We start from the raw sequence: 27,676 nt of genomic DNA on the forward strand, positions 1-27,676 counted from the left end.
AAATTTTCGTTTTCGTCCTCAGGAATGCCATTAATCTCAAAGTTTTTTATGCGAAGCATATTACAATAGGTAACCCAAGCCCTTCGTGACGGTTACACTCCGTGCACACCACGTGACACAATGACGTCACGACAGATGAGAGACGGGGCTCCAACTCGTGCCGTCGCTGCGGTTGCACGCCGTGCAGACCACGTGGTATGGTGACGTCACACCGCGTGACACAATGACGTCACGACAGATGAGAGACGGGGCTCCAACTTGTGCCGTCGCTGCGGTTGCACGCCGTGTCAATCACGTGGTATGGTGACGTCACACTCCCGCGCATTTCGAACGCGCGTTCACACTCGGCGTAGGTGAAACGCTCGCTCCACCGGGCAGGCGGACGCGGCTTCCCTGGCAATCCAAGCGCTCACCCAACGCGCGCCTCGGGGTTAGTCGGCGTTCCGCTGTAGCCATGCCGTTGTCTTCCCCCACGACGAAGGCTTCTAGTGGTTGTATTAAAATGACCAAGTATTCAACCAAGGAAAGCCATGTATTACCAAGCCTAGCCATCAATATGCTTCTCATCTGACTAGGCTTAACCTTAGCTAAGCCACAGCAATTTTTTTTTCCTCGAGTACTGAATCTGTGCGGTGATCCGCATCGAGTTTTCATTTGCCATGTTTTTTAGTTGTGCAAGTTCTTTGATCAGCTCGTCATATGTCACTTTCAGAGCGGCTTTCTATTTTTCAGATCAGCACAGTCTCTCCGAAACTCCTCGACATCTTTGTTGATGTGCTCAAAACTAGCCTTCAGTTCCTTTATTTCTTTGCGCATTTCACGCTTCAAGTCAGCTATCTCAGTTCCCATGATGAACAACAAACACGTTTACACTGGTCGTAGGTAATAGCAACTGGGAACAGCAACTGGCAGCACAAGCAACGGTTTTGGTTTGGTTTTGTGGGGTTTAACGTCCCAAAGCGACTAAGGCTATGAGAGACGCCGTAGTGAAGGGCTCCGGAAATTTCGACCACCTGGGGTTCTTTAACGTGCACTGACATCGTCAGCACACGGGCCTCTAGAATTTCTCCTCCAAAGAAATTCTAGCCGCCGCGGCCGGGATCGAACCGGAGTCTTTTGGGCCAGCAGCCGAGCACCATAGCCACTGAGCCACCGCATCGGCACAAGCAACGGGAAAGACTTAGGAGTAGTAATGCAACAAAGTTGCGGGAATTCCAACCTGCGAAACAAGCAGAAAATGAGCGTGTGTTCGGTCCGTTGCGTTCGCTGCGAAGTGTCAGAACCAATGCAGAAAAGGAGGAAAGGAATACGTATGTGCAAGCCTTTTGTCTTGTTCCTATTCACGCCGCGGGGATCTAATTTAGATGGAGGCGAAATGTTAGAGGCCGCTGTGCTGTGCGTCACTGTCATGTGGTGAAGCGTTCAGGCCAAAGTACTCGTAAATAACACGGGGAAGCCAACCGAAGTGGATAGTCGCGACGAAATCCCCTGAGCGTGCCCTTTTTAGCAACCACAGCAGCCCGTATAGGAACCATGTCTTAGAAATGGACGCTATTCTCCACTGTCCTCTCCCTCTCATCAACGACTTTACTCCTGCAAGCCCCTGTTTCTGGCACTGAACCTCATGCGGGCAGGGGTAGAAATGGGTGCTTTGCATATAGGCTGACATATTGGGTCAGTGTATACATTTTTTGGGCAGCCTCGAGAGCACTCGGTACAAGTGTTGGTCTCCCTCGGCACACATCGGCGGCGCACTGAAAGCTTTATAGGTTTTCCTCTATCAAGGTGGTATTACGCAGGCCTGTTCCAATGCCACGTATGCGGTCAAGTAAACCTATGAATATAATTAAGCTAAGATTTAACAAAGAGGTCGTGGGGCCACTTCGACTTCGTTATAACCAAAAGCAACGGTGCATATATTTCGCCGACGTGTACTTTGTATTGCGCCGTTGTCATCATAAGGCGTAGAGTCGAAGTTCTGAATCCTTTGTGTGACATAGTTTAATACTTATAGCGGATACTGATGTATAATATATATTATTCTATTCGAACCCTGCCCTCTCGGGTGCACTCTCTACAGCGAAGTTAAAGTCACTGAATTTAACCTAAAATTAACTTTGATATGAGAGCTTATGGTTCGCAGCCCATCTTGCCATAGCTTGACGCATGATGTTATTGATCAGACGACTGGTCTTGCTACCTTGCCTCGTGGTGGCGTCAGTCACGGGAAAAAGAATTCGAGAAAGCCTCCTGATAACAAGTAACCTTCTGATGTTATCAAGAGAGGATAATCAAGACCAATGCCTGTTTTTCAGCAGGGCTTATCATTTGAAGCAGTGCGAATGTGCAAACGAATGAAACACGCCCCTGAGGTCGTAGCATAGCTTTCGCTCTAAATTAGCAATGTGCCTGGACTCATCAGCTGGGGAGAGAGAGAGAGAGAGAAAACTTTTATTGCTCTTTCAAGAGATTCGCGGAGATGAAGACTTCTTGTTCGTCCTGCTTGGGCGCTGGCGACTTGAGTCTTCGAGCAAGGGTGGGCCCTCAGTCCAGGGCTCCACTGAGTCGTGCCGCTTCAACAGCGTGCTTGACCAAGGCCCTCTGGACCTCGAGCTCGCTGCTGGAGAGACAGCTCTCCCATTGCTCCTCACTCGGTGTTTGATAATTGTGGAATGCTATGTTTCTTTCGCACTCCCAGGTAATGTGATAGAGTGTAGGTGTACCGCCGCACCAGGGACAGTCTGATCTGAATTGCATTGGTGACATTTTGCTGTATATGTACAGGTTAGGAAAAGTGTTCGTCTGTAGCCTACGCCATCCTACAGCCTCTTCCCTAGTCAGTGCTCTGTGTGGTGGTGGATACCTCAATCTAGTTCCCTATAAATATGCGAAAGACTGATTGTTGTGTGATAGCTTTTGGTGCCGCTATCCGCCAAAACTCTTCAGCTGGGGAAGAGTTTTGGCGGATAGCGGCACCAAAAGCTATCACACAACAATCAGTCTTTCGCATATTGTTTAGCGTACGGGATCAACCCGTGTGAGTGACACAGCTTTCCAGCGGCGACATATTTCGCTCGGTGCGCATTCCGGTATACGCGGCAAAAGCGGCAGCCAATCACCCTGCGATTGTCGCCCTGGCAAACGGGGAGGGAAAAAAGGAAAGACGTTACTGCGATCTGTGTGCCCGCGGAATACGCATTTCTTCGACACTCCGTGCAACGAGCAAAGGTCAAGAACGATGCCTGCTGCAAGCGCGCAGTATGCGACAGTGGGATTTTCCCCTGAGCTCGACTGGAGGGCACTGAAGTTCGTCGAACCCCTGCCTCCGCATCGGATATGCAGTGCCTGCGGCCTGGTGAGGAAGAGAACGGTCTGGCTACCGTGCACACACGTGTTATGCGAGTGCTGCTACGAGCAGTGCGGGCGGGATGGTTCGCATGCGTGTCCACTGGACGGCAACCACTACGAGGAGGAGGACGTCGCTCTGGCGGACTTCCCTGCGGAAGAGCTGCTTCGGAGAGAGGTAAGCGAAGCAGAGAAAACAGCCGAAATGTTTGTCCAAAGGAACTTTTCACTAGAACAGCGCTTTTTCAAATAGTTCGTGATTTGTCGCCAGAGAATCGTGTGTAAAGCGAAATTAGTTTTTTTGAGTTGGAAGAGGAGTTTAGTCGCGACGAACATAGTTGGTCGAACATAGCGTTTAATGCACGTACTGCTTAGCAGCGGCAAGGTGAGACCTGCTTGCCTGTTTTCTTCGGTTTCTCTGAAATTCCAGGGTTCTACGTAGAATGCTCACATTTCTCGCGTTCAGCTTCCTTGTTCCTTTCATATAACAGCAGACATTACACAAGAAACACCCAAAAAACTGGGAACGAAAGGGCGAAAGACACGACTTGGTGCATTGAAATACACAATACACCCGACTTCCGGGACAAGCCGTCCAGCTTCCGGTGGCTTCACTCGCGCTCGTCTCGGAAAGCGGTAATGCGGCATCCAACCACCTAGTGGAGATCAGTGGGCGTAGACGCTGTGAGCGAAAGATAGCATGAGGCGGCGCACGAACCTTTGTAAAGGTGCAGAAGGTTCTACTTTTCGCTGAAGCCGTCTAGCGTCGCTGCAGAGCTGTGACGTCACCTCTTGCGTGAAAATGAGGAGGGGCGCGCGAGAGCAGAAAAATTCAGGGGGGCGCTTTGTGGGCCTAAAGCGCGGAGAGGCGGAAGCCGTAAGCGCGGTATTGTTGCTAGTGTCATTGATGTGTGGTTACTATGTTAAGCTTCGCCTCTGAGTATGGAACTCGATAGCGTCTTGGAGCCTGCCAGTGAGTCCTCAGAACGACATCGCCCATTCGGCTCTACGTCTTCGGTAAATTAGTGTTTGAGGAAAGGAAATGTATGTCTCGCATACCTGCGTGGAGACTTGAACTTCGCCTTAAGGGAAGGGAGGAAGATGGGAGTAAACGAAGACACCGTATTCACTAGACGCACATTTGTTCATTCCAAACCATCGAGCTGGCATGGCGGATTTTTTACCGTGCTCGTCTCGCACTCCGGAGACCCTGGTTCGATTCCCCAACTCGACCAATTTCCTACTCGGTTTTATTTATTGATGTGGTCTGGCTAGAAAGCTTAATTAGAATAATTGGTTAATTAAGCAATGAACTAAACTCAGTCCCACTTCGTTGGAGGATGACTATGCGATACCTTTAATTGGTTGCATGGTTACTAGCCAAAGTATAATTTGCGCCGTTTGAAATTCGCGCACTTTGACGTCACGACCATTTCTACCAATTAAAAAGCATGACATTTCTGTCTACAACACCTGCTTACAACGATGAGGCACTAAAGGCTTCCGGCTTAATAAATCCGCCATGAGGGAATGGTGGCATAGAGGTATCTGCTACAGCCGGCGTCGACGCGTCAGGGTACGCGATTGTTGCGACGCGCGTCTGTACTTTCACTCTTTCCTCTTATACCTTTCAACAGGTGCGGTGAGGTGAGTTTCCGAAGTGAACGCAAAGAACCATGGGAAAATCGTCTGTCAGCTACTTCCGGTTCCAAATTTTTCCCACGCTCTGCCTTCTGCATAGCAATTGCCATACATTCGTGTATCGATTATGCGCTACTCTATTTGTTCTGCGACATTGCGTATTGCACAGCATCACTGTAAGATCAGCGCGTGCTGCGTATGAAATCGTCCTGAACGCGGAAAATGAAAATAACAAAAGTTATGTTTTTTCGTGGTTATAATATGTCAGCGTAGGCTGGCTGTTCTGCGTAAGCACCGCACGGCAGAGGGTAGCAGACGGCCTATGGCTTCAGCGTCGCGTTTCTGGCACAAAGTTGTAAATGCCAACGCATGCACCGCACACCTGTCACTACCACCACTTAGCTTAAAGCACGTTTGATGTGTCCACTGTTCCAAGAGGGCAGTTATCCGCCTTCCCTATGGTTCACGTTTCCACCGAGATGTGGACACCTCGCCCTTACCTCAAGCTACGTATATCCTGGTATAGCAGAGCTAAGCCAGTGCAAATTTTGATTGCGATGTAATGAGACGACTCGCACAATTAGTGTGAACGGCCGGTCTTTGTTCAAGCGGTGCTGTTCAGCAGGCCAGCGTTCGCAAGCGCGCTCCCGAGCTTCGTCAGCTTCGTCTATCTTCTTCGTCTCCTTCGTCGGCGCTAGCCGCTGGGGCAGCAAACCCCAACTCTCTTTATTACAATACCCCCGGGGTGAAAAGGCGCCATCCTGGCTGCCTAAGGGCTCGAGACGATGGCTGGGTCGTAGTAGGGCTTCAGGCGGTCTTGGTGCACAATTTCACGGCCGCGGCGGCGATTGTCAGACGAAGGCGTGAGGAGCTCGATCAGGTAGTTAACTGGGGATGTCTGCTGAACAACGCGATAGGGGCCTTGCTTGGTATTTGCTCAGCAGTTTTGTAGACTGCGACGAGCTGGAGGAGGGCACCCAAAGCCAAACCAAGGATTGAGGAGCATAAGGCGGCGGCAGACCGGGGGAAGCGGCGCGGGCGCTTTTCTGACGGTGCTGGTCGTGAGAAGTAAAGGAACGGGCCAGTTGACGGCATTCTTCGGCGTACGCAGCGGCTTGAGAGGCGGTGGTCAATTCGGACGAATCGGGGCAGTAAGGGAGTATGGTGACCATGATGGAGGAAGGCTCGCGACCATAGAGAAGAAAATACGGGGAAAAACCAGTAGTGGCTTGCGTTGCAGAATTGTAAGCGTAGGTAACGAAAGGGAGAACGCGGTCCCAGTCTGAGTGATCGGCAGAAATGTACTTGGCCATCATATCGCCGAGGGTCCGGTTAAAGCGCTTGGTCATGCCGTTGGTCTGCGGATGGTACGAAGACGTCGTGCGGTGAACGATATGACATTCCCGAAGGAGGGCTTCCACGACGCCGGACAAGAAGACGCGACCCCGATCACTGAGCAATTCCGTAGGCGCACCGTGACGAAGAATGATGTTCTGAAGTATGAAATCGGCTACCTCAGAGGCGGTCGCAGCTGGTAACGGTGCAGTTTCCGCATAGCGCGTGAGATGATCAATGGCGACGATGATCCAGCGGTGGCCGGCTGCAGTGAAGGGAAGAGGGCCATAAAGGTCAATTCCAACACGGTCAAATGGCCGGACGGGACACAGTAAAGGTTGCAGAGGAGCAGGTGAGTGCGGTGGTGGGTTCTTGCGACGCTGACATTCCAGGCAAGAGCGTATGTACTGGCGGACAAAACGGTACATGCCCCGCCAATAATACCGAAGGCGTAGGCGGGTAAAAGTTTTTAGCAGACCGGCATGACCGCATTGCGGGTCATCATGATAACTGGCACAAATGGTGGAGCGGAGATGCCTAGGAATCACGAGCAGCCATTTGCGACCATCGGGGAGGTAGTTCCGACGGTACAGCAGCTGGTCACGCACGACAAAGTGATGGGCTTGACGACGGAGCGCTCGAGAAGGGAGGTGCGCTGAGCGGTTGGCTAGGAAATCCAGAAGAGAAGTAATCCAAGGATCCTTGCGCTGCTCAGAAGCCATATCAATAGAGTCAAGAGAAGGTGTCAGGCCGGAAATAGATGGTGGGTCAGGCTCAGAGGTCACAGGGGAGCGCGAGAGAGCGTCGGCGTCGGAGTGTTTACGGCCGGAACGATAAATGACCCGAATGTCGTAATCTTGTAAACGCAGAGCCCAACGAGCGAGGCGGCCAGACGGATCTTTGAGTGACGACAGCCAACAAAGGGCATGGTGATCGGTAATGACATCGAACGGGCGCCCATATAAGTAAGAACGAAATTTTGTGATCGCCCAAATAATCGCCAAACATTCTTTTTCTGTGACGGAATAATTAGTCTCCGCTTTTGTGAGCGCACGGCTGGCGTAAGCAACAACGTACTCATTGAAACCGGGTTTCCGCTGAGCTAGAACGGCACCGAGACCAATGCCACTGGCGTCTGTGTGCAGTTCTGTAGGCGCGGAAGGGTCGAAATGGCGCAAGATCGGAGGAGAGGTGAGGAGCTGGCGCAGCGTTGCAAAAGCTTCGTCGCATGCAAGGGACCAAGCCGACAAGTCGTTGCTACCAGCGAGAAGTTGCGTCAGCGGGGCGATAACGGCAGCAAAATTCTTGATGAACCGGCGAAAGTAGGAGCAAAGGCCAAGAAAGCTTCTGAGTTCTTTCAGGGATGTGGGCTTCGGGAAACCAGCAACTGCGCGGAGCTTGGCAGGGTCCGGGAGTACACCATCCTTGGACACGACGTGGCCTAGGATAGTCAGCTGTCGGGCGCCGAAGCGACACTTTTTCAAGTTTAGCTGCAGTCCAGCGTCACTGAGGCAGCGAAGAACACTCTCGAGGCGAAGAAGATGGGAAGGAAAATTCTGGGAGAAGATGACAACATCGTCCAAGTAGCATAGGCAGGTCTGCCATTTAAGCCCACGGAGGATGTTGTCCATCATACGCTCAAATGTGGCAGGCGCGTTGCAGAGACCGAAGGGCATCACATTAAATTCATACAGCCCATCAGGTGTGATGAAAGCTGTTTTCGGGCGATCGACTTCGGCCATCGGCACCTGCCAGTACCCAGAGCGCAGATCCAACGAAGAAAAGTACTCTGCTCCCTGCAGGCAATCCAGCGCGTCATCTATACGAGGCAGGGGGTAGACGTCCTTCCGAGTAATTTTGTTTAGCCGGCGGTAGTCTACGCAGAATCTAATGGAGCCGTCCTTTTTCTTCACGAGCACGACCGGAGAAGCCCACGGGCTGTGAGAGGGCTGGATCACGCCGCGGTGTAGCATGTCGTTCACCTGTTCATCAATGATGCGGCGCTCGGCGGAGGAGACGCGGTAGGGGCGTTGGCGCAAGGGTCCATGGGTGGCAGTGTCGATATGGTGGCGAACCGCTGCTGCACGACCCAACGGTGCTTGAGGGGAGTCGAAGGATGCGCGGAAGCGCTGCAGCAAACCGATGAGCTGGGCGCGGTGGTGAGGTGGTAGAGCGGCATCGACAGAATGGGAAAACATATCCGAGGAGGACGGGTCGGCGATGTCAGCGGGAGGAGTGAGGGCGTTGATGTCATGGGCGGCAGGCTCATCAAGGACAGGAGAAGCGTCGTCGAGATCGATGACATCAACTGTGCAAAGCGATTCTCCCCGAAGTAAAGTGGTGGGGAAAGGCAACGGGTTCGCGACGTACAGGGCACCACAACCACCAGAAAGTGTGAGCACGGCATGAGGGAGCATTACAGATTTTCGGTGCGCACAAAGAGGAGAGGGTGAATAAAGGATAGTAGCGTCAGAGAGGGCAGCACAAGTCAGCGGCACGAGAACAGATGAGAAAGCTGGCACGTCGACGTCGTCAGCGGCGAGAATAGGCGCGGCGGTAACAGGGGAGGCGTCCAGAAGAGCATCACACAGCGGCGACAAATTAATTTCAGCACGTGCACAGTCAATCATGGCGTGATGCGCGGACAGAACGTCCCACCCGAGGATGATGTCATGAGAGGAGCGGGTGAGAACGAAGAACTCAATGGTGTAGGAGAGGCCATGGATGACGAGGCGGGCAGTGCACGCTGCCAGAGGGCGAATGGGGTCAGCGCTGGCGGTGCGAAGAGAAAGGTCCGAAAGCGGCGTCATCACTTTTTTTAGTCTGCGGCACAAGTTGCGACTAATGATGGACACGGCAGCACCAGTGTCAATGAGCGCGTCAAAACACCTTCAACGATCACTTCAATAACATTCGTAGGAGCGGTGACAGGGCTTGAGGCGGTCGTCGACGGCGCAGTTCTTGCCTCCGGAACTGCGGCGCCTAGTTTTCCGCTTGGAGGGGTGGTGACCGGCGGCGCATAGGAGAGAGCGAACGGCGTCGAGGAGACGGCGACCGATGGCTGCGGTTGTAGGAGTCGGAGCTGGACGGGGAGGGATTCTGAGGAGGCAGAGCAGAAGAGACAGGTACGGAAGGCAACGGAACGTCGTACGTCGGCGGGCGCCCGTAGTCGTGAGAACCGGATCCGCGCGTGCGGCACCAGCGGGCCACGTGACCAGCGAGACCGCAAGCATAGCATATCGGGCGGTTATCTTGGGTACGCCACGGATTCATAGGGCGGGGACCGGTTCGAGGCAGAGGATGGTGAGTGAGTGGCAGTGCAGGGGCGAGCTGCCGCTGAGGGTACACGGTGACAGGTGGCGAATAAGCAGGCACAACTGGCTGAGGTCGTGGCCGGGCGAGTGCTTCTGCATAGGTCAGCGGTGAAGTGACCAGAGGGGGTGGATTAGTGGGCGGCAGGACCTCAGCTACCTGCTCCTGGATGACACGCTGAATAGATGGCGACAGCGATGGGGTTGGGGTGGATTGGCAGGTAACAAGCGATAATTGACGAGCGACTTCCTCCCGCACAAACTGCTTGATGTGCTGAAGAAGTGCCGGCTGATCGTGGGCAGGACTGCCTGCTGCCAAGCTCGAAATGGTGTCGTCCGAGCAATTGGTACGGCGGGTGACATGTCGCTGTTTGCGAAGCTCGTCGTAACTCTGACACAAAGACACCACATCGGAAACGGTTTGTGGATCTTTGGACAACATTTGAAACGCATCGTCCTCAATCCCTTTCAGAATGTGTCGGATTTTGTCTGCTTCGCTCATAGATGGATTGAGCCGCTTACACAAATCAACGACGTCCTCGATATAGCTCGTGAAGTTCTCGCCGTTCTGCTGGGCACGACTGCGCAACCGTTGTTCAGCACGAAGTTTTCGGACAGCGGGGCGGCCGAAGACGTCAGTCAGGCTGGTTTTTAGAGCCGCCCAGGTAGCAAAATCCGCTTCGTGGTTGCGGAACCACAAATTGGCGACATCGGTCAAGTAGAAGATGTCATTCGTGAGCTTTACGACGTCATCCCACTTGTTGTAAGCACTCACGCGTTCGTAGGAGGCCAGCCAATCTTCTACATCGGTGTCGTCAGTGCCGCTGAAAATCGCAGGGTCGCGCTGACGGACGGCACCGGAACAGATGACAGCGGTGGGGACAGGTTGGGCCGAAGTTTCGGTTGTCGTGGTAGAGCCTGGTAGCCTGAGCATCGTGGCGTAGCTCCAGGAGAAGAGCAAGCAGCACCTCCACCAAGTGTAATGAGACGACTCGCACAATTAGTGTGAACGGCCGGTCTTTGTTCAAGCGGTGCTGTTCAGCAGGCCAGCGTTCGCAAGCGCGCTCCCGAGCTTCGTCAGCTTCGTCTTCTATCTTCTTCGTCTCCTTCGTCGGCGCTAGCCGCTGGGGCAGCAAACCCCAACTCTCTTTATTACAGCGAAATCAATACTACGCTAAGCTTTGAGCCTTCAGCGTGGCGCGGCGGTACTTACGGTTGACCTTTCGCGGAGTGACGTCATACCAGCTGCGAAAAAAGGGCCCCCAGCTCGATCCGTCTAAGGAGGGCGGCCGTAGGCACGGCGGTGAGCCTCGCGCTCCTCTCACCACTGGCGCTACAGTCGAGGTGACGTCATACCACCTGCGAAAAAAAGGACCCCCAGCTCGATCTGTCGGCGGAGGGCGGCGGTAGTCACGGCGGTGAGCCTCGCGTTCCTCTCTCCATTGGCGCTAGAGCCAAGGTGACGCCATCATCATCATCAGCAGCCTCACTACGCCCACTGCAGGACAAAGGCTTCTCCCATGTCTCTCCAATTAACCCTGTCCTGCGCCAGCCGCGGCCACCATATTGCCGGAAATTTTTTAATCTCATCCGCCTACCTAATTTTCTGCCGCCCCCTGCTACGTTTGCCTTCTCTTGGATACAAATCCACTCCGTTACCCTGAAGGACCAGCGATTATCTTGCCTCCGCATTACATGCCCTGCACAAGCCCACTTCTTCCTCTTCATTTCAACTAGGATATCATTAACCGGCGTTTTTTCACTTACCTACTCCGCCCGCTTCCGATCTCTTAACGTTACACCTATCATTTTTTTTCCATACCTCGCTGCGTTGTCCTTAACTTAAGCTGAACCCTCTTTGTTAGCCTCCACGTTTCTGCCACATATGTGAGTACCGGTAAGATACACTTGTATACTTTTCTCTTGAGGGATATTGGTAAACTGCCATTCATGATCTGAGATAACCTGCCATATGCGCTCCACCCCATTCTTATTCTTCTAGTTATTTCCCTCTCATGATCTGGATCAGCTCGATCTGTCGGCGGAGGGCGGCGGTAGTCACGGCGGTGAGCCTCGCGCTCCTCTCACCAGTGGCGCTGCAGTCGAGGTGACGTCATACCAGCTGCGAAAAAATGGCCCCCCAGCTCGATCTGTCGGTGGAGGGCGGCGGTCATGGAGGAAGAAAAAGAAAAAGAGGAAGAGGCCCTTTCCACTCAATACACTGGGCTTCTTCGATTATCCGCCTCTGGCAGCCCGCGGGTTTCTTGCGGGCTGCCGGAGCGCGCTCGATTTTCTCGGGTTGCTCCGCCCACTTCCGGTGGCCGCCCGGAACGCGTTCGTTTTTCTCTGGCTGGGCGGTTTCGGGCTGCCAGCCGGCGGCCAGACTCGCCAGGACGATTTTGTGCTGGCAGCTCTCGGGCAGCTAGCAGACGACAGAGAGGTGAATGGTCGCGGGAAGCTCGCGCGGCCATTTTTATAAGGACTAGAAGGACCGCGGTTCTTCATGCGATGTTTTGCGCGATGCAGGCGCTTGTTTCGACTAGGCCACGATGCATATCGACTGTGTCGCCTGCAATGATACCTTTTGCGGTAGTTCTCGCTGTTTATTGATACGTTTTGCGTGCGTATGCGCGATCACATTTCGATCGTCTCACCACCTCGAAAGCACAATTGCTCGCTTCATATTACGATCGCATACTTCTGATTCACAAAATATCTCGGCTGTTAATTTCGTGCGCCCGGCGGATATTGCGATGGTGTTCCAGGCCTTTCACGAGAGCAGCCGGATTCCAGTTCCGAGTACGCGTTCAGACGCGCGCATATATATATATATGCATGTGCTGACCGTGTCTTACGAAGTGTTGGTTGAGCGCGGTACGAGAGCGTATGGTCTTCATTGCGTTTGGCGCAGTGCAAAAGTGGATATGCTTTGAAAAACGCTTGACTGAAACATGTCCTTTATTAAAAGCCCTCACGAGCACATTGCTCGAGACATCTCTGCGGGCATATATATGTGGCCACACAGAACTGTCGCGCCGACCAAGTGCTGATTCTGTCGTCACGGCCAAGTGTTGTACAGCTTCATGGTCGGGCCTTCTGCTACATATGCTCAAAATATCTGAGAAGTACCGCAGGCATGCACCTCCTCGCGTTTGGCTCATTTTAAAAAAATAGATAAAAATGAGCTCTAGTGCTGATCGTCATGCAAACACACGCGGAACGTGAGGCGCCGACACGCAGGGCTTTATTGTAGCGCCTTTCATTTCAGTGGCAGTTCTCTGCTATAAAGCTGTATTATTACAGAAACGATACGCAGCTAAATTTATGCAGCGCACCCGCTTGTTCTAGGTGGGCGTTCAATAAGCTGATATGCGCAAATTTTGCCGAGATTATGCGTTCCTTGCCCGCAGCAAAAGCCGGCGGCCGACAGACTACAGTTGAACGAACGTATCCCGATTCTTTTCTGCTTACAGCTACAGGAAGCAGGTTACGAGCGTAGAAATCGCAACGACCACAGCAGAGTCCACCAGGGTCGATCGTCGGCGGTCATACCAGTCATATATACTTACTGCGTAGTAAGCAAACGCAATAATCCGAGAGTACGGCTTGTCGTACGTTTTATAAACAACGCACGGGCAGTTTTTCCGTCCTATGTGGTGTCGACTGAAACACGTTACATTGCGATTGCTCATCGCATGCTTTTGAGGATTTCTTGAAGCTTACACGTACAGTGCACCGAAGGCACACGCTCGCGTTGTCGTTGCCGATTTGCGAGCTTGATCAGCTGCATGTTCTGCAGTCTGCGGCACGCAGCCCTCAATAACTGCAAGTCGTTGTTTTCGATACCAAGCAGCCTATTTCTACCGTACGCGTGCGTAGCAATGAGACGCAGAACGCGAAGCTAGAGAGAGCATCTGCCCTCCGTGATCCGCGACTTGCTTGCCGCCGTGATTGCCGACCGGCTGGTTCCGGTGGCCGCCAGCCCACGTGACCATGATGCGTTTTCCTCTCAGAGACGAACTTGCGGGTCGCCAGCGGGCTGCCCGAGCGCTGTTAATCGAAGAAGCCCACTGGGAGAAAAGTGTGAAGGAAATCACGTGTTTTTTTTCTCGATTGGGAGGCCATCTTGTCCCTGCTGCTTGGCGATGGCGTCGTAGTTGCTGTTTACAATCCGGGCGATAGCAGACGGCCGCGGCGTAGCATTTGCGGTGCGGCGTATTCGTACTTTCCTCAACTGCTCGAGTTAGTTTTTTTCGTGCTCACAGGCTGACGTTGGCGCCGTTCACTCATATCTCAGGTGGAATTCGCTGGAAAACTCTCGTTGTTGCGTGCATTGATTTCAACGTGCTCGGCGACCACGATCGCACGGGCATTTCGTCTACTCAGTCACTGCTCGGAGCCGTCGGGAGACCGCCGCTGCATACGCGCTGTTCTTTCACCAGTGATTCAATACGGCGTGCGCTAGAGCGGTCGTCGGCGCATTGTGCGGACGTTTCGCGTCCTGTACGTGCAGTGTGTGTGTGCCATTCGCGCTCCCGTTTTCATCGGCAGTGAAACCTCGTTGCTACCTATGCGTGTTCTTGCAACGCTCCATCGAATGTCACTGATGCTGGTATAACTGTCATTTTCGTTTTTCGGCGATTGAGCTTGTTAGAGCGGCGGTGGCCATGACATGGGCGGAGAGCGATATTGTAAAGGAAGCAGTTGCTCTCGCTTTACTCTTAGTATACAGAAACTTCGTTACATGCCCATTTGAAGCATGTAACGTTTGAAGCATGTAACGTTTGAAGCGTGTAACGTTTGAAGCGTGTAACGTTTGAAGCGTGTAACGTTTGAAGCGTGTAACGTTTGAAGCGTGTAACGTTTGAAGCGTGTAACGTTTAAAGCGTGTAACGTTTGAAGCGTCTAGCGAGCTATTTTCTTCAGGGACGTGCCGGGCTCAAGTGTGTTCGTTCATATCGTGGCCAATTCTGTGTTTTTCGTTGCGCACTATGTTTAGACCGGTTTCCTGTAGCAGGTTTGCAATTACTTTTCTAGCTGATGTCATGGCCAAGAATTGCGAAAAAGGCGAAGCTCTAACTGAATTTCGAGGCCTTTTCGCACATGTGTTTATTGTGCCCATGTCCTGTAATAGTGTTGTTTGTTGTAAAAAGTACTTAGTGAAATGAGGATCCACACGTGCGCTGAATTTCATTGTTGCCTGTGGTAATTGTGTTCAGGAAAGTAAAAACAGCGCTAAATTTTACACAAACCACACAGAAAGACGGACAGCGCCCGTCCTGTCCGTCTTTCTGTGTGGTTTGTGTAGAATATAGTGCTGTTTTTACTTTCCTGAACACAATATCACACCAACTAGGCCAGGAAAAGGGCCTGCGGTTATGTTGAAGAATAATAATTTGATGCAGTCATTACGGGCAATAGATCGACATTCATTATCTGTATTGTCCATCACAAGTAAAGTGTGCTACTGTGCCATGACATTACAAGCTAGTATTCCACCAAGTACAGAAAAGCGGAGCGTACAGCTGCAGTTCTGCACATTAAATATCAAACATAGCATTGAAATGAGGTACAACACCATGAAACTTATACTGCAGCCACTGGGTACTCCTAAACTTCTAGAAGTCTGAAAAGCTACGGTCATATACCGGGTGTTCAAGCTAAATGTAACCAAACTTTTAAAAAAGGCGAAGTGTCCTAGTCCAGTGAAAGACTCAGGGTTGTTCATAGTCGCATGGCCTACTTTTGAGTATTTTGTTTCGCTTTTCAAAGTTACCTAATTAGTTAAGTTTAATTAGCTAACTTTTTAATTATTAACTTCAGGAAGAAAGTGTCAATGCAAAAGTTCTAGATGACCTCGAAAAACCGCTAGTAGTGCTGTTTCCGTTCCGGTCTTAGCGATCATAACATAGTGTTGTTCAACTTTTCAGTTCGCATCACTCCACGACAACCCTCAGTGAAATACATACGCGACTACAAAAAAGCCAATTTTTCTAAAATCAATGAAGAACTAGCCAAATTTCTTTTCCACTTCGAAAAGACTGCCTCTTTCAGGTCTATTGATGATAATTGGTCCATGTATAGAGATAAAATTACCTCTTTAACTGAATCTTATGTACCCCTCGTTTGCATTCGTGGTGATGCCGGAAAACCGTGGTTTACCAACTCTTTAAGAAGTCTGTGCAATAAGAAAAAAAAATTACCGACGATTACGTTACTTCCTAATGCGAAATTTGAGCGCAGCAAATAAGCTGTTTCACCTTCTCGATAGATTGAGGCAAAGAAATCGAGCAACACATGTATGCGCTATCACAGAATTTTTTTAGAGCGCAGCTCTTTGGCGTCCGTTCCTGGGTTTCGCGTCGTCGTTGTCGTCGGCGTCGGCCTCGTAACCAGCTCCGCCCCCCTTTCATCCGCAGCTGGGGTTGACTCACTATCGGCGTCAGCGGCATCAGTCAGTCGCTGCTATCTCTTCCCTCCTCCCTTTATCGTGTTGTCCGCTTGCTGCGCGCGCTTCTGCCCCCATCGTTTGCCGCTGGGTGTACACGCCGCCCCCCCCTCTTCCTGCGAGTCTCCGGTTGTCAAAGCGCCGGCTCGAACTTAATTCCTTTCTTCGCTCCTCCTCCAATGCAACCCCTGTGCGGTGGCAATCAGAGAGCCAGATCGCTGGCGGCGGATCTGTATATGTGCACCGCCCGAGCCGAAATTGCCGCTGCCGTTCGCCCTGCGCGGTGGCAATCAGAGAGCCAGATCGGTGGCGGCGGATCTGTATATGTGCACCGCCCGAGCCGAAATTGCCGCTGCCGTTCGCCACTGCGAAATTATCTGCCAGTTCTTTCTGAGCCATGAGCGAGACGACCGATGGAAGTCCTCCGTCTGCTAAAAAAAAAAAATTCTGTGATAGCGCATACATGTGTTGCTCGATTTCTTTGCCTCAATCTATCGAAAAGGTGAAACAGCTTATTTGCTGCGCTCAAATTTCGCATTAGGAAGTAACGTAATCGTCGGTAATTTTTTTTATTTTTCACACGTATTCGCAATTTCGGCTCGGGCGGTGCACATATACAGATCCGCCGCCACCGATCTGGCTCTGATTGCCACCGCACAGGGGTTGCATTGGAGGAGGAGCGAAGAAAGGAATTAAGTTCGAGCCGGCGCTTTGACAACCGGAGACTCGCAGGAAGAGGGGGGAGGGGGGCGGCGTGTACACCCAGCGGCAAACGATGGGGGCAGAAGCGCGCGCAGCAAGCGGACAACACGATAAAGGGAGGAGGGAAGAGATAGCAGCGAGTGACTGATGCCGCTGACGCCGATAGCGCTGGGGGGATGAAAGGGGGGCGGAGCTGGTTACGAGGCCGACGCCGACGACGACGCGAAACCCAGGAACGGACGCCAAAGAGCTGCGCTCTAAAACGATTATTTAGAGAAGCTAAGGGCTCCAACTTAGCGTCTAAATGGGAAAAATATTTTAGCTGCCTGCGAAATTACACCAAGTTGCTTAAGAGCACTAAACAAAACTTTTACAGCAATGACCTACTCGATATCCTTCGAAACAACCCAAAAAGGTTCTGGACTATTTTAACTCCAGGTCGTAGCGGTTCGCATAATATATCTTTATTAGATCAAGATGGTTGTCATGTTCCAAATGAGCTTCGCTCGGACGTAATGAATGCGTACTTCTCATCTGTTTTCACCCACGAACCAGCCGTAAACATTCCTATATCACAGAGCCTAAATGTATCTGAAATGCCACCTGTTAGTATCTCAGCCGAAGGAATATGTAAACTTATTGAAGATTTAAAGGTATCAAGTGCTCCTGGGCCCGAAAACATTTCTGCGAAAATTCTTAAATGTACCAAAGTAATATCCAGCCACTTCCTGCAAATCATTTTCACGCAATCTATTTCTAGTGGCCAAATCCCGTCTGAGTGGAAGATTAGCCGAGTCGTGCCTTGCTTTAAGGCAGGAAACCGCTCTGATCCATCAAATTATCGTCCCATCTCGCTAACATGCATTGCGTGTAAACTACTTGAACATATTATTTACTCCCAAGTAGCCAATCACCTCGATAGAAATTATTTGTTCTTTCCAAACCAACACGGATTCCGTTCTGGCTACTCATGTGAAGCTCAACTTTTTGAATTTACGACTGACCTCCACCTAAACCTTGACTCCTTGTTTCAAACAGATATCATCTACCTCGATTTTTCTAAAGCTTTCGACCGAGTTCCCCACCAGCGCCTCTTGGCTAAACTTTCCTCCCTTTCACTGCACCCGCTGATATTATCATGGATTCGCAGTTTCCTAACTAATTGTTCGCAATACACCGTCATCGACAACCATCCTTCTACCGTTACTAAAAAGCCGCCGCGGTGGCTCAGCGGTTATGGTGCTCGGCTGCTGACCCGAAAGACGCGGGTTCGATCCCAGCCGCGGCGGCTGGAATTTCTTTGGAGGAGAAATTCTAAAGGCCCGTGTACTGTGCGATGTCAGTGCACGTTAAAGAACCCCAGGTGGTCGAAATTTCCGGAGCCCTTCACTACGGCGTCTCTCATAGCCTTAGTCGCTTTGGGACGTTAAACCCCATAAACCATAAACCATACCGTTACTAAAGTTACCTCCGGAGTGCCTCAGGGCTCAGTTCTTGGGCCGCTCCTGTTTCTTGTCTTTATCAATGACCTTCCTGCTGGCATTTCATCATCCATCCGTTTGTTCGCAGATGATTGCATTCTTTACCGCCGTGTTAGCACTACGAACGACCAGTCATTGCTGCAGGACGACCTGAACTTGATACAAAGTTGGTGCTCTACCTGGCTCATGAAATTGAACGAAACTAAATGCAAGTTTATGCACGTGTCCCGTAAACGATCTAACCTGCACTTTTCATACTCGCTAAACAGGACCGCGCTATCTGAAGTTGAATCCTACAGATACCTCGGCATAAAAATAACAAGTGATCTTAACTGGTCGAAGCACATTACGTCCCTGGCTGCTAGCGTTTCTAAATCACTAGGATTCATCAGACGATCGCTCACATCTTCTCCTCCTAAGGTTAGACTAATCGCATACGAAACTTTCATCCGCACTAAACTTGAATATGCATCGAGCATTTGGAATCCCCATCAAGAGTATTTAGCACATATGTTAGAGGCCATTCAATATCGATCTGCTCGGTTTATAACATCAAATTATGATTCTTGGTCGAGCGTTACTAATATCAAATCCTCCGTTGGTTTACCTTCCTTGGCATCCCGTCGTAAGATAGCAGGGCTCTGTCTATTTCATAAACTTTATTATAATTTTCCCCAACTGCGTGAGAGCCTAATTTTGCCCCCCTTTAAGATCATCGCGACGTTTGTTTAATTGCCGTAGTATTCAACGCATTCATGGTTCAACCAATGCGTTCAATTCCTCGTTCTTGCCAGCTGCCATAGCCGAGTGGAATGTCCTTCCTGACAGTGTTGTGAACGAAGTTAATTCCCTAAAATTTAAACAGATGTGAATTGATTTATTCCCCAAATGATTCCTGTTGAAGGCCCTTTTTCTTTTTCTTTTCTTTTTCTTGTGTTTACATACTTACTCGCTTGTTTTTCTTTTGAAGTGTTCACAACTGTATCTACATGTGTCTAAGTTGATGTTCCAACTTTGTTCTACATGTATCTAAGTTTATGTTCCAACTTTGTTCTTTGTGACTTGATTACTCTTCGACCCCCCCCCCCTTATGTAATGCCCCCTGGGGCCCTTAAGGGTAAATAAATGATGATGATGATGATGTAGCTTCACTTATCGGCCTTAGAAAAAAGTCACGTGACCAGCTGCTCGCTTACTTCTCTGCCCCAATGTGCACCCAAAGTCTCATCGAGGAGAGGACTTCAGAATAAATGGATTTTATTCTTTAAGGCGCGTCTTGGGACGTTGAAGTCGCACAGTTGTCATGTGAGAGCTTTTTCTTATTGTGCGGGTTATGGTTAAAGGCCGGTAAAAAACTAATTTACGTAAATATTACTTTGCTGCAAATGTCTCCGTAAGCTGTTTCTCAAAGTGATCTACAACTTTTCCATTCACACTTTGTTCCTCAAGTCAATAATTAAAAAGTTAGCTAATTAAGCTTAACTAATTAATCAACCTTGAAGAACGAAAAAAATTCTGCAGACTAGGTCACGCGACTCAATACAACCCTCATTTGGTTTCAGACGACTAGGACACCCCGTGTGTTTTAAAAGCTTGGTTGCATTTAGCTGGGACACCTTGTATATTATGCACAATACTAGATCTGTGGGTGTGAAACATATGCTATGCTGCCATGCTACAAAGGGCGCATTTACGGAGGGTACAGTCACATTTTAAGCGCATATTTCTTGAAATTTTTTCATTGAGAAAAAGATGTGTTCAGAATGGTTGTCCTATGTAAAATTTAAGTCTTTTGGAAAAAAGCGACCCCCCCCCCGCCCCCCCCCTTCTCGTCCATAAATCCTCCCCTCCCGTCTACTATGTGCACTTTCGCCCTCTCCATTTCTGTCGCCTCTATGAGTGGCTTTTGAATTGTTGAATCAAAAGTCATTGTTGGCACGGCCACCATTACAACACGTTATGATACATTTTGTTTTCAGGGTCAAGAACTCAAACTTTTTAGTATATTTGCCCCTCCTCACTGCTGTATGAGAAAGCATTCCTTGCTTTTCCAGCCGCTCGAAAACATGCTATGAAGACAAGTATGGTATTCAACACCAACAACAAAATAGTGCAGAATTTTTCTTATCCTAACTGCTGCAGCAGAAGGCACTGTTGACACTGCCAGCTTCCAAAACACATGCAATGGAGGCAGATTGCAACATTCAGTAACAAGAGCTGCAATAAAAGGCAGGTTCAACACTTAGGTGGGGCATGGCCATGCATGGCAGCATTGTTCACTGCTGAATCGAAAGCAGACACGTGCACACTTCAGCGACAAAGATTCATTAAAATATTTGTCTTAGCTACTAGCTCATTTCATGGCCTTTACGTTTTTCATATCAGTGGCATGCACTGCTTTGCTGGTTTCGGACTGATTTAGTTGTAGACTTCGCGTATTATTTTGTTTACTTAGTAAATACGCAAAAACATGGAAGCATTGGTATCAGTTAACATGATTTTTAAGGCATACGAATATACATTCTTTCATTTTAAAGAATACATATTTCAGTGTTCTAGACAGTGAACTTTATACAATGCACAATGGCATTCTCAATGGCAATGCAGTTATTCTTGCGTTTGATCCCTCCGCAAATTCTGAAGAGGCCGCGCTGCAACACGAGCCCCCCCCCAAACAAAATTTCTGGCTACACCACTGCCAGGGAGGCTTATAGTCTCCGCCATCAGAAAACAAAAAACATAGAAAAAAGTGGCGAGGGATAATGCATGTCAAGATGGGTCACCGCAGTAATTGAAAGCCAAGGTCACTTCCTGCGCTTGCAGGAGTTGAGATTTTTTCCCGGCTGCTACTAATTGTGACCAGGGTCGAGCAGTTGGAGACGGCACGAATACGACGCAGTACGAAGCAGTCACTGGAAGTAGCCGCCTGTCTCACACGGGTATTTCCGCTTTAACTTTTCCGCTGACGAACACCAGCTTAGGGCACCCTGAACCGGCGAGTAGCCGAGGACCACTAGCGCGGGGTACTGTTCCCATGCGGTAGCACGCTCCTTCGTTGGCTCTGAAACGCGCGCGCAACCGGCGCGGCGACAAAATGTAAACACGAGCCCGTCGGGACAAGATGGCGCCGAGCTTGTTTCCGGCTTCACAAAATGTCACGTGATGGCCTCTCCTCTAAATTTTCCTTCCTCCAAGCTGGCGGTAGTCACAGCGGTGAGCCTCGCGGTACTCTCACCAGTGGCGCTACAGTGGAGGTGACGTCATACCAGCTGCATAAAAAAGGGCCCCCAGCTCGATCCGTCGGCGGAGCGCAGCGGTAGTCACGGCAGTGAGCCTCGCGCTCCTCTCACCAGTGGCGCTACAGTCGAGGTGACGTCATACCAGCTGCATAAAGAAGGGCCCCCAGCTAGATCCGTCGGCGGAGCGCGGCGGTAGTCACGGCGGTGAGCCTCGCGCTCCTCTCACCAGTGGCGCTACAGTCGAGGTGACGTCATACCAGCTGCAAAAAAAAGGGCCCCAGCTCGATCCGTCGGCGGAGTGGGGCGGGTAGTCACAGTGGATCTTTCTCACTGTGTGCAAAGATAGTTTGCCATGCCGTCTACTGCCAATCAGAAGGCAGATCGCCAGTCTGAAGCCAGGAAGAACGAGCTTTCGCAACCTACCGGGCTTAACGAAAGTAAGCCTCTGCCAATTTTTTGTAGCAACGTACGTACGTAGTCGTTTTATTGCGAAAGCAATACTACGCTCATGAACGGCCTTTGCGCAGCGGCGGCCGGTAGCCACGCGCGACCTTGTGAGGAAGTAACACTGCAGGTGGAATTTCCGCATCAAAATTCATTAGTTAAAGAAAAGAAATAAACGAGGCGGCATTTGCAGGAAAGGAAACTTCAATTTTAAGCATTGAAACGAAACGGGAAAAAGAAAACAAGAGAACAAGGAGGCAAAAGAAAAGGAAAACAAAACACTGGCGAGAAGAGAGTCAAAAAAGTAGAATCACACTTCAATTTATTTGCCTCCCAGTGATGAGCCTGGTGCGTCGAGCGAGGAGGCGTGGCTGGGCGACGGGGCAGTGTTTAGGCACGTTTCGGGTTCCCTTCGTTGACACCCGTTTGGAGGCGTTCTCTACGGCGGCCTCAACGCTGCCGTAGAAAATAGTCAGCGTCTGTGTGCTCCGGCACGGCCCCCAGGTCAGGTAGCCCGGGTATGCAGCGCAGATTTCAGAGGCGACCCGTCCTGAGAAGCTGTCGGCAGGGAGGGGAGAGATGCGCCTAGGTCTGATGGCTGAGGCACCCGACTACGGCTGTCCGGGTCTGGTCACCCGCACGTCTGCAGCCGGGGCCCAAGCCTGGGAACTCGGGGAGCCAGCAGAACACGTCCACCTCTGTCGCCGACCGCCGTCTTCTTCTCGCCCGCATGTTCTCTCTGCCACATATTCCCTACCTTTTCTTCATCGTCCGCCTCCCGTGCGTCTTGTGTCGCCGCAGTGTGGCGCTGGCTCCTTACAGACCTCTAGATGCGGCGCACAGCGTTCCTTCAGTTGTAGGCGCTGCACTTTTGCTTTCGCAACCTACCAGGCTAGAGCTAAGCCCCCGCAAATTTTTCAATTTTTCATATGTAGAATAAATCCTCAAAAATCAGAAGCCATTCTGTTTGCTTCAAAAAACAAACCAGTAAGTTTGATTGGCGGGCTTCCCTTGGGCAGCTCTACAATCGATATAGTAAAAGAGCACAAGGTTTTAGGAGTGGTACTATCGCACTTATGACTTGGGATGCGCATATACAGCAACTGGTGAAAAAACTCTCTTCCGCTGTTGGCTTAGTACGTTGATCTCGAGATATTTTTCCGACTAACATTAAACTTCAAGTTTTTCACTCCGTCTTTCGGTCGCACATTAATTTGGGCCACGACTACTAAAAAAAACATAACTCTACTACACAGGCTCGAAAAGAAAGCTGTTCATTGCATTGCTAATGTTTCATACTTTCACCACACTCATGACCTCTTTAATCAGTTCAAGTTGGTTAGTATACAACAGATTTACGATTACCGTCTACTGTACCTGCTGTACTTCTCTAGTTTATCTTACCAGCAGTTCCTGAAGGAGCTGTGTACTCTTACTTTGCAAACTCGCACCTATCGAACCAGGTCGTCTGAAGAATGGTTTGTACCGCGCCCACGCAATAATTACCTTCTGCAAACATTAACGTACAACGTACCATTTCTATTAAACAAGATTAAAACACAATTTTCAGGTTCCATTGCCCTAACGCGCACAGCTTTGCGCAGCATGTTTGTTTCTGGGCAATTTTCTAAGACTGCGTTATGATTTTGAGTGGTAATTGTGAAATTGGGCACACAGAGTGAGTGTGTGTTTGCCTTCTCATGGGGATCTCACGTGTAAAACGCTTTATGGTACTAATTTTATTCGTTTATTGCGTAGTTTTATTGTAGTGCACATTGTTCTTTTGTGGCGTAGTTAAGTTGATAAATGAAGTCCGTGTAATACATTACAATATTCACTTGGATTTTAACTATTGTACTCAGTAAGTAGGACACTGTATGTATTCTGTGTCATATTTCATTCGTATTTGAATTATTGTAGTGCATATGATGTGTTGTGTTGTGTTGCACATTTCATTTGGATTTGAATTATTGTAGTGTATATGAAGTCGCTGCTGCCAAAATGGTTCCCTGATCTAGTCAAGCTGTCCTCACAGCTTTTTGTCACGGAAGCCGTCAACATTGTATCAATGTTGAAAATAAATTTGATTTGATGTGATTTGAAAAAGTTAATTTGTTTATCACGACAAATTATTCAAATCGGACGAGCTAAAAAAGTGGTACTGTAAGCTAAGATAAACCCCTATAACATCCATGCAGTTTCAGTTCTGAAGAACACTTAGGTTTTTCTGAAATCTTGGTCCAAGTTAGCTGGGACACTCTTTATATGCTGCTCCGTCAACGCGTGGAACAGGCGTAGTGAAAGTTATAAATTGGTGCTAGCTTGCTTGAATTGCTCGCAGATATGTTACGAATGTTTATAGAGGAGGTCCAGTGTAAATTTAGCCAAGGGTTAAAAAATAAGACATTTGAGGTAGGCGAGGGAAACCGCTTACATACAGCTACCAGCCGGCTTGCGTATCCTAGGCCATTTTCTGTTCTGTAACCAATTAATTAACCATCAGGCTGACTACACCCACTGCAGGGCAAAGGCCTCTCCCATGTCTCTCCAATTAACCCTGTTCCTTGCCAGTTGCGGCCACTGCATCCCCGCAAACTTCTTTATCTTATCCGGCAAACCAACTTACTGTCGTCCCCTGCTACGTTTGCCTTCTCTTCGAATTTACTCCGTTACCCTAAAGCACCAGCGGTTGTCTTGCCTTCGCATTACATGCCCTGCCCAAGTCCATTTCTTCCTCTTGATTTCGATTACAATGTCCTTAACCCGCGTTTGCTCTCTCACCCACTCCGCCATCTGCTGATCTCAACGTTAAACCTATCACTTTTCTTTCCATAGCTCGCTGCGTTGTACTTAACTTAAGCTGAACCCTCTTTGTTAGGCTCCACGTTTCTTAAGGTAATTTTTCTTAAGATTAAGATAATTTTTCTAAATGCGTAAATATGGACATTATACAGCAGATGTGAATAGCAAAGTTGGAGAGCACCTTCAGAAACACCCATTCTATTTATTTGCGATAAAGAAAGCCTCACGTGTATCTTTTTTCCGAGCTGCAAAGAAAGGCCGGGAAATAAAAAAAATGTCGCGTGACTAGCGCATTCGCTCACCACGATTGTGGTTTTCTCAACCGTGGCTAATCAGCTGCTGGTACGGCGCGACGACCTCATTGTTCTTGAAGGCCGATATGTCGATGGTGGTTGCTGCGCACGCGCGAGCAAGTGTGCTAGCGCGGCGGGGGAATTTGCACTTTCTACATTTCCTTCAATTTTTCATTGCAGGTCAAGTGCTGGAACGAAGACAACGGCTGTGAGGCAGTGCTGGCTGCTTCCATGGTGTCCGAGCATTTCCAGCGGGAATGTCGACACCACTCTGCGCGGTGCCCCAAGTGTTCGGCCTCGGTTCTGTGCAGCGATGTGTGCTCACACCTGAGATCGGAGTGTGCAGCACCGGCGACGCCTCTTGCTCCAGAATCTGGCCATCAGCCCAGCGACACGGAAGATACAGCACTTTCGACATCATTCCAACGAGTCATTCAGGAGCAAGCGGAGGAAATGAGAGAGCATCTTGGGCAGCTGGTTGCTGAGGTTCTAGGCCAAGGTGATAGACTGAACGAAATGTTTCACGGGATAAACACCTTTAAAGAAGCGCTCAGAGATGAATTTGCCCAAGCAACGAGAAAAATCCAGGAGAATGTGACAAGGAGTGTGCACGAATCCGCCAGTGGTAACGAGCAGTTGAAAGAGCACTTGATAACGCGTACTGATAATCTTTCGAGCAACCTAAACAAACTGGAAAAAATAGTTAAAGATGAGCTGACGACTGCAAAGAAACTGAGCTGTGGCAATTGCTCGCGAATTCTGGAATCAGTTCATCAAATGAAAGTTCAAACTCTGGATAATAGCGAGAGGACTCTGGACCGCATGAAGACATTGCTTGCAAGGGATGAACCACGAGGAGCGCATAGAATCTTCTATGTCAGAGGACTGAAATCGCTCGAAGAACAAGCGCTGAGAGAAGGCCTTGCTTTCTGCGAGAGCGACCCGATGTACATGTGTGGCTACTGCATGTCACCTGCAGTCTATTTGATAAAGGATGGCGAATCTGTGCGCCTGCATGCCGGTCTCCGCTTGCAGCAGGGTGACAACGACGGCGCTGTTGAGTGGCCATTCCAGCACAAAGTACGGCTGGGCGTAATAAACCCACAAGATAAGAGGCAGTGTCTCGTTGAAATTAAGCCACCCCGTGGATATCCATCCATACAAAAGCCTAGAACACAAAGCAACCAAGCATTTTTTGTCAATGATCCGTCGTTCAATGTTCTCACTCTAAGGCTCAACGGCTTCCTGGTCGATGACCAGCTTCAGAATAATTTTGAAGTGCTGCCGTGAGCCGCGCTGGAAGAAGTCGTGCGATGCAAGCCATCCCTTTCCACGGGCATTGCTTTCAGCAGTTTGATGTCAATGCGTAGCGCATCCGGCGTGGACAACTTCCTCCGTCTATTCGACTTCGTCCCTGAAGTGCATGCGTTCAGTTGTCTTCTTTTCTTTTAGTCAGGTCTAATATGAAGAAATCGCATTAGTTGCAACTAAAACTTGTGGCGCATTGTCCTAAGCGCAGAATGTTTATCTAGTTATTTTGTTAAGCAGACTTTTTCGCTTTATGTGTTTGACTGGGTAACTAATCTTCTGTAATTGGGCCTGCGTCAGCCACACAGGACCGAAAACAGAAAATGTTACTCGGAAATGGTGCTGAATGCTTATGAGGATAGATGGTGCGTAACGAAATAAACAGCTGGAATGCTTCAAAACACTGCGTTTTACTTGGGCAATGATCTTGAGGAAATGAGTTCAGAATAAAAAGTAAATTCACGTTGTGAATTCATTCTTTAGTGTTTGGTCTTTGGTTTACTACGTGTTTAAGCCTCGGTATTCTGGAAAGCGCAACTTAGCAGGAGGTAAACAACCGCTGGTTACCTGTTCGCGTGACGAAAATAAATAGAAAGCATTGATTTGACGTGTTGCAATCTTCATTTTTTTCCCGATCTAGTCTTTGTGGATGAGCCTGTCACAGTGGAGATATAACATTGACACGTGTATGATTTATCGAAGGATGCGAACATTCGTGTCTCAAAAAATTTGGCCGGAAGTGGAGGTTTAAAAGCACTTCTCATTATAGTGAGCGCCTAATATTCCGGTCAATGTTCAGTTTGTCATGGTGGTCCGATGGACCAAGACGCCTACAGCAAGGGAGCTTATTTTTAGCGTTTCCCCGAATCCTGGCGGCACCTTGATCTTTATCGAGCAGCTCTTAGTTCAACTTTTAACAAGTAGTTCGATCATGCCCAGTGGGAACGAAGAACGCTTTATTGCTTTGTAGTTATTGCTTGGGTTTGCACAATGTTTTCGAAAAGAATACGACATAAGTAATCTCAGAAAAAAATGACAGTTGTTCTATTAATAGTTGCGCAGATATCGTTACTCTTTTGACGTTATGGTCAAGATATAAGGATCACTCCATGCCAAAACGATCAGGAAGTTGCGCCCTGCCTTTCCGATTTTAAGGAAATACATGAGAAGTCAGCACAACATGCGCAATGTTGTCCTGCTGTATATTTGCCGGAAAAAACTTTATTCGTGAGGGGAGCGCTGTATGAACATTTTAAAATGGCGCGAAACAAAGCACTGCTCAGTAATTGAGAAAAAATAAAATTGTACAGCACCGTCTTAAATTTTT

At 49.5% G+C, this 27,676-nt stretch overlaps 1 protein-coding gene across 1 annotated transcript; it reads left to right on the forward strand.

Moving 5' to 3' along the window:
* Positions 1-3,238: 3,238 nt before the first annotated feature.
* LOC149329463 (TNF receptor-associated factor 3-like) lies at positions 3,239-26,331 on the forward strand. The gene is made up of 2 exons (XM_089559249.1): positions 3,239-3,523; positions 25,222-26,331. The coding sequence occupies exons 1-2, from the start codon at positions 3,239-3,241 to the stop codon at positions 26,329-26,331; spliced, it is 1,395 nt and encodes a 464-aa protein (XP_089415375.1).
* The last annotated feature ends 1,345 nt before the right edge of the window (positions 26,332-27,676 follow it).

Source organism: Amblyomma mixtum, chromosome 9 (assembly GCF_055824585.1).
Source record: "Amblyomma mixtum isolate Tamu chromosome 9, ASM5582458v1, whole genome shotgun sequence".
NCBI lineage: Eukaryota > Metazoa > Arthropoda > Arachnida > Ixodida > Ixodidae > Amblyomma > Amblyomma mixtum.

Excerpts from the sequence above, each read along its gene's own strand:
- LOC149329463 (XM_089559249.1), top strand. The coding sequence starts at position 3,239 with ATGCCTGCTGCAAGCGCGCAGTATGCGACAGTGGGATTTTCCCCTGAG. Across the intron at positions 3,524-25,221 it reads AAGAGCTGCTTCGGAGAGAG|GTCAAGTGCTGGAACGAAGA; the intron begins GTAAGCGAAGCA and ends TTTTCATTGCAG.